Source organism: Alosa pseudoharengus, unplaced genomic scaffold, assembly GCF_046254945.1.
Source record: "Alosa pseudoharengus isolate Yale_2024_CS ecotype anadromous, Long Island Sound unplaced genomic scaffold, YU_APseudo_1.1 YU_APseudo_1.1_scf_19, whole genome shotgun sequence".
Classification (NCBI taxonomy): domain Eukaryota; kingdom Metazoa; phylum Chordata; class Actinopteri; order Clupeiformes; family Clupeidae; genus Alosa; species Alosa pseudoharengus.
Genome location: NW_027468657.1, coordinates 8,258,996 through 8,265,708, shown reverse-complemented (window position 1 = coordinate 8,265,708; position 6,713 = coordinate 8,258,996). Strand labels below are relative to the sequence as shown.

The window sequence follows — 6,713 nt, the reverse complement described above, 5'->3', positions numbered from 1 at the left end:
GTCAAAGTCTTTCAAGCCTTGAGAACATGCAGAAAATTACAAGAAATTAGAATGAGACATAGTCCAACTACTGTACCGACTACTGACGGACAAGGAGCAATTGAGAAATAGCTTTAGGAAATGGCTGTTTCGTAAAAGGCATACGATCAATGTTAACTACTTTTCTAGATCTGCATCATGTGTTCACATAAATTGAATAGCCCTAACTTGAGGCTTTAAAATATAATTACATATAAGACAAAAGATTTTAGTTTGTGGATGGTCCTAATCCTGGGAGGTGTGTAATAATGGTAATTATTGAATTGCCTTGCAGGTACCGTAATTGCAGTCTAGTCAACGGAATAGTGACTAAACAGGGATGGTTTAAATCATCACACATGAATCATGGAGCTATGGATAGACCAACACATCAATCCATGCACACACACACACACACACACACACACACACACCAGAGCAGGCACCTGCTCAAAGACACACACACACACACACACACACACACACACACACACACACATACATACATAGTGTAAATAAGCAATACAAATTGTTATGCAATTACTACGTTGGCCAGAAATGCTGTCACATATGGCTGAGTCAGTTATGTTGATGTTCCAATCTTATTATGGGTAGTCTAATTATGATAAAATGGCTTCTTTAGAAAATGAATCTGTACTTTTACTTTGATGAACGAAAACCATACTGGAGCTATTGTTACTGAGTCACATCTCATCTCAAGAGTCAGTTGCTTTTCCTCAACGGCCCTTGGCCCTGCTGCATGCACACAACACAGAAGCATCACAAGCCACACACAGCTCCTACAAACACATCGAAAGCTATGGCAACAGTCATGCACCAAATATTGTATTTTTGCACAAGTGAGGTTGGTGACTGTTGGAATATTATGAATGACACAGAGAGAATATGATCGATATCTAAAGATGAAATAATTGGTCGGGTACCTGCAGTTGTATGTTCGGATCTCCTTATTATCCCGTTTGCATTTGACTGCCACAAATATCATGGTGACAAACAGGATGGCAGCAATGGAGCCCAGCGCGATGATAAAGATCAGGGAGAGGTTGACCGTTCCAATAGACTCCTGTGCGTTCAGGTCCGGGGAAACGTAGATGACGATGTATGCAGACGCGGACAGAGACGGCTTCCCGTGGTCGTGTGTCATCACCGTGATCTCGTAGGTCGTCTTGGTTCTGTCGGAAAAAGTCGTCGTAGTCCTTATCTCCCCGTTCATCTCGTCGATTTCAAAGTAAGGCCTGTCTCCCTCAGTGATGGAGTATGTCAGTCTACCGTTTTCCCCCTCGTCGTAATCGTCGGCTTTCACCTGGGTAACCAGGTAGCCAACTCCCGCGTTTCTGGGTATAGACACCTCTGCGGTGCCATTCACCAGACGGGGAGACGTGATGAAAGGAATATTGTCATTGACATCTATTACAACGATTTTTACTGTGGCTGTACTGCTAAGAGATGGCTGGCCCTGGTCTTTGGCCATAATGTTGAATTCGAAAGACCTTGTCATTTCGTGGTCAAAAGATCTCTGCGCGTAAATCTCCCCTGTGGTGGGACCTACTTGGACATATGAGGAGATGGACATGTCCAGAACATTCTTTTCTACAATGGAGTAAGTTACAGAGCCATTTAAGCCCATGTCAGGGTCTCTCGCAGTCACCGTGAATAAATGTTTACCAGGGGTGTTGTTCTCCATAACCATGGTCTGGTAATGCGGCTTGGTAAAGTGGGGTGGATTGTCATTTTCATCCTTGATTTTGACAGCAAATGATTTCGTTGTTTTCAGTGAGGGGTTACCACTATCCTCAGCTTGAATTGTCAGGTTGTACCTGTCTCTTTCCTCTCTGTCCAGTTTGCCAGCAACAAGGATGGTTGAAAAGGTCTCATACTCCTGGAGTCTGAAAGGCACATTACCTAGAAGCTTGCATTTGACTTTCCCGTTCAAACCAGAGTCTTTATCCAAAACCCGCACTAAAGCAATAACATACTCCGGCCCAGCGTTCTCGCTCACCTCCTCTATCTCACTACTCACTGGTAGGAGGTTAATCACTGGCACATTATCGTTTGCGTCGAGGACCTCTACGTTGACTTTACAGTGTGCAGGTATAGAATTCGGGCCTAAATCTTTGGCTTGAACGTCGATTTCGTAAACTGTCGTCGTTTCGTAGTCCAGTGGCCCATTGACAGTGATGACGCCCGTTTTAGGGTCAATTTTAAAAGCTTCTCTTGTTTTGTCACTGACATAGCTATTAAATGAGTACCTAACCTCGCCATTTGTGCCTTCGTCTGGATCTGTTGCGTTAAGATTAATAACAACTGTGTTGATGGGAGAGTTCTCCATCACTTTCACTGAATATACAGCCTGATCAAAAACGGGGTTGTTGTCATTGGAGTCTATTACTTTGATGTTTAGTTTCACCCTGCCAGACTTTGGGGGGTCTCCCCCGTCCTCTGCAGTAATGGAATAATCATATCTAGACTGAACCTCTCGGTCTAAAGGCTTCTCGACAACAAGCTCTGCAAACTTAGAACCGTCCCCCCTGGTCTTAATCTCGAGTCCGAAGAGCTCATTCGGGGTGATGCTATAGGTTTGAACTCCATAGCTCCCCGAATCCGGATCACTTGCCCCCTCTAGGGGAAATCTTGTCCCCGGGTCGGCGTTTTCAGAGATTTCTATATCAATGTGGTCTGTTGGGAATCTTGGCGCGTTGTCGTTCAGGTCCTCTATTTCGATTTTGATCACACATATAGCCATGGTGTTTGACATCAGTTCCAACGTTACAACGCATTTGGGGTTATGGCGGCAAACCACGTCTCGGTCGATTTTCTGCTTGGTTTTTAGAACCCCCATGTTGTCGATTTCCACCCATCTCGGCTCAGAGCTAGAGATAATGCGAAAGGAAACGGACTGATTTGCACCTGCAAACTTCGTGTCGATGAACTCTTGGGTAAGATTGGCTATTTTCGTGTATGCTGGCTGCTCCTCTTTCACATAGTATGTCCTAGTGAACAGAGCGTCGGCACCAGTCCAGCAAAACAATAAAAACACGAAAATGTGTATAAATTCCATCTCCTTCAAGTGTATCGTACCTGTTGATGTTTTTCTTCTTTTCACCACATGCATCTCATCGACTGATTATTTTTATCTGCGCATCTTATTACAGTATTCCAAATATTTCTGTATGTCCCCACATAAAAGTTACCAAGAAAAAACACGTTGATATCGAAAATAAAAAGGCTCGCAACTGGTGCTGAATTAATTTCACTTAGGCCCTACGCTGTATGCACTGTTGTGACAGAGTCCCGTGCACTATTCAGAGCTCATCTATTTTCAGTTTATGTGAAAAGTCTGCTGACAGAAAATAAGAATTCATACATTCTGCACGGGTGCGGGAAAACTGGCGGAGGACTACTCATCAAATCTGCGCAGTTCACATCAGGAGACAACTGCTAGCCAGGAATAATGTCGAACCGACCATTTTGAAGCAGTAACAAAATCCGTAAAACGGTGATAAGTCTCAATCAGTACATTCCTTTGCGCGGGTCCACATCAATAAAAAAAAATTAAACCGGTTGGTGCTAATGACGTTCCACCATGGTTATTCTCAACACCATGTTTCCAGTTGCATGTAAATGCATATTAATAAAAATAGGTGCGGAGCCCCATGTATTCTCAAATAAGGCTCAAATAATGATATATTCTTGGGTTGCAATTCCATGAAAGCGCATATCCGCCGAGAAGACAGAATCCACAAGGAGAAAATCTTAAGAGAAAATCAAGGCAATCAGCACTGATCACAAAAATTACTACAAACAGTGGTCCGTTTTTCTTGTCCCCTTCATGAAGGCGTCTTAATGTCAGTAGTCAAGTCCATTTCCATTATTTCCAAATCGCAGGGAAAGGAGGTCGCTCTCTTTTTCTTCTGTCTTTAATGAAAGTATTGAAGATTACTGGGTGTAAATTAATTTCTTCAGACCAGTCAGAAAGACTTTGACATGAACACGCCTGCGTCCAATGTGGATGAAAAATGAAATAAAACAAATAAACCACGAAAATGAAAACCGCTTTCCTTAGTAACGTTAAAACCACGACGGAGATCGTTTGGGTTTTGCAACAGGATAGGATAGAAGCTACTTCATAGATATCCAGCCTGTGGATGATGCGACTACACAACTCTCCGCGCAGCTTCTGGTTGATGCTCAACTAGCATCTTCAGTGAGCACTGTCGACTGCACAGTGCAGCGGCGGGCGCTCGATCTCAAGACCCGCAAAGCCTTCGACCAATCAGAGGAAGACCCGCAAACCCCTCAGCGAATCAAAGATAAAATTGGTCGGTCGAGTATCTGAACCTCCAAACTACACGACCAATCAGAGGACGATCTCTAAACCCCTCAGCCAACAACAATCTGCGCTGGTGGGTTGGCTTTACTGGTGGGTGGGACATATATCAGCTGTGAAACTCGGCCAACTAGCCTGCACTTCTGCAGCCAAGATCTGTGTGGCTGGATCAGCACACCAAATCAACCATTCAGGAATGCACAGACTACTCCGCGCGTCTCCAAGGCATACGAGATTTGTCTTTCTCTTCGTGGCATTCTGCCGGTGGCGCGCAATTGACACAAATTTGTTTGTAGCTTATTGACGACTGATTGAAAACTTGACATTTTATATTTTCAGGTGACAAAACTGATCGAAGGTAGTTTGGAGGGAGGGGAGCAGAGATAACAGCACGATGATTGGATGGGTGGCCAAGCAGAGATTTTTATGCATGCACTGGCATTGCGCATTGGATAACAGATGGTTACTTCTGTACAAGTACTACCATTTAATCTAAATTAAAATGATAAAATTAAAGTTAATCCACACTTAGCCGAAAATCGCAACTGCTGTATGAGGTATAGCTTAGTTTATTTGAAACGATCATACCTCACAGCACATTCAGACACCATTCTCATTACCTGCCAAGCATGTCGCGTACTGTACGCGTAATTGTACAACCCACAACCATTCAAGTATGCTTCACACGTGTTGCTTGTAAGTCCATGGATAAGATCATTAAGATGAATCATAAACCATGTCATTCCACACATGTTTGCTTATCTCGGTGTCATCCACACTGCTTCACATTTACGCGTGCGACTGATGCGTCACTACCTACTCATTGCATTACCTTATTCCATTCACACGAACGTTAGCATCCGATGAATCTGTAACTGATTTTTATGCTGGCGTATGGTCCATTTTGATTTGATATTGCTCTGACCGATGATTTAAGATAAAGGGATACAGTTACTTGTCAACATTAAAAAGACATTAATAACTTACTGCTTTACTCAAACATACCTGTCATGGAGTAAGTTACAGTAAATAAGGCGATACATCCCTTTATCTCTATCATGTCTAAACTACATAGTGACATCTGAAATTGGATACTTCTTGTCACTGTATGTGCTATCTGATTTGATGTTTTTGACCAAGAAAAATAAGTTGTGGAAACGATGCACTAAATGACGGGCAACAACAAATGAAAGCTTTTTGAATCGCGAATCTCTCTCTCTCTCTCTCTCTCTCTCTCTCTCTCTCTCTCTCTCTCTCTCTGTCTGCCGCACTCTTTTTGCACGTCGCACCGATTTGGTTCAGACCAAATAACGAGATCACATCTTGGTTGAAGTAGGTTTTAAGTCACAAGGGTGACACCTAGCGTCCGCTTTTCGTTTTCTTCCCAGCTCACGGCATCTCTGCAACAGTTGGTATTTGCTTTCTACACACCGGTATGCGGTATGACTGAATGTGGACTGGCGTAATTCCGGTCATTTTAGGCAATTAAGGTCATTAATAGACAATTGGGATTTATTTCTGTTCAATAGATTTGTATTGCCGTTTATTATTATTATTATTATTATTATTATTATTATTGTTATTTAATGAACTTGTTATTTATTAATATTCAATATAAATACAAATTTGACAATACAGTTAAGAGAATTGTGCTTTTGTTGAATACCACCAATAAGTTGAAACTCAAATAATCATATTATACTCTTTGATTCACCTGTGCATCTCATCGATTATGTTATTTAGCTACAATGCAAACTCGTTATCCAGAGTTACAAATTACCTTCTACATTTACATATGCCGATAGGCTTCTCTATTAAACTGACACATATTTCACAAAATGTAAAGATAAGTACTTCAACTACTGAACCAGTACAGCCTCTCTTTTTTCAAATAGTCAAATGATGTGATACTTTTCAACAAATAGCCCACACAATCCCCTTGAAATGTTGCCCACAGACCTGAGTCTGACACAGTGGTACTCTGCCATTTGTTCTGCTCTGCAGTGGCAGACTGGGAGGGTTTTGATCTTGCCTGCCGTTGTAAGTGGGGCATATGAATGGGGATTTAATCTACCTTCGCTCGACTCATTTTTAACAGAATGACCATCAAAGGCTGAAGTGCACTCACTCGTGTGGTATGAGGTGCAGATGAAATGGTCGGCACCAGAGGAGTAAAAGCAGAAGCTTTAGTATTTACAAAGAATAATAATTGAAAAAAGGTGGCATCGCAGAAATACTGTGAATCTGCCTGAGATTCCATTTTGACAAAGAGAAGAAAATGCCAAAGGGGAAATGGTAATCATAGGAGGCTATCAGAGATGGGGATGTGAGAGGTTTATTTGAAAGG

The 6,713-nt window shown here is 42.3% G+C and overlaps 1 protein-coding gene across 2 annotated transcripts in view; it reads right to left on the bottom strand.

The window, feature by feature from the left end:
* The window catches only part of pcdh19 (protocadherin 19), a 62,463-nt gene extending 58,223 nt beyond the window's left edge, over positions 1 to 4,240 (bottom strand). For both annotated transcript variants that reach the window (XM_076291612.1, XM_076291613.1), the window contains exon 1: positions 963 to 4,240. In XM_076291612.1, the coding sequence (XP_076147727.1) occupies positions 963 to 3,151 (2,189 nt within the window). In that variant the 5' untranslated portion in view covers positions 3,152 to 4,240. The remainder of the gene's footprint in view (positions 1 to 962) is intronic.
* Between the last annotated feature and the right edge of the window lie 2,473 nt (positions 4,241 to 6,713).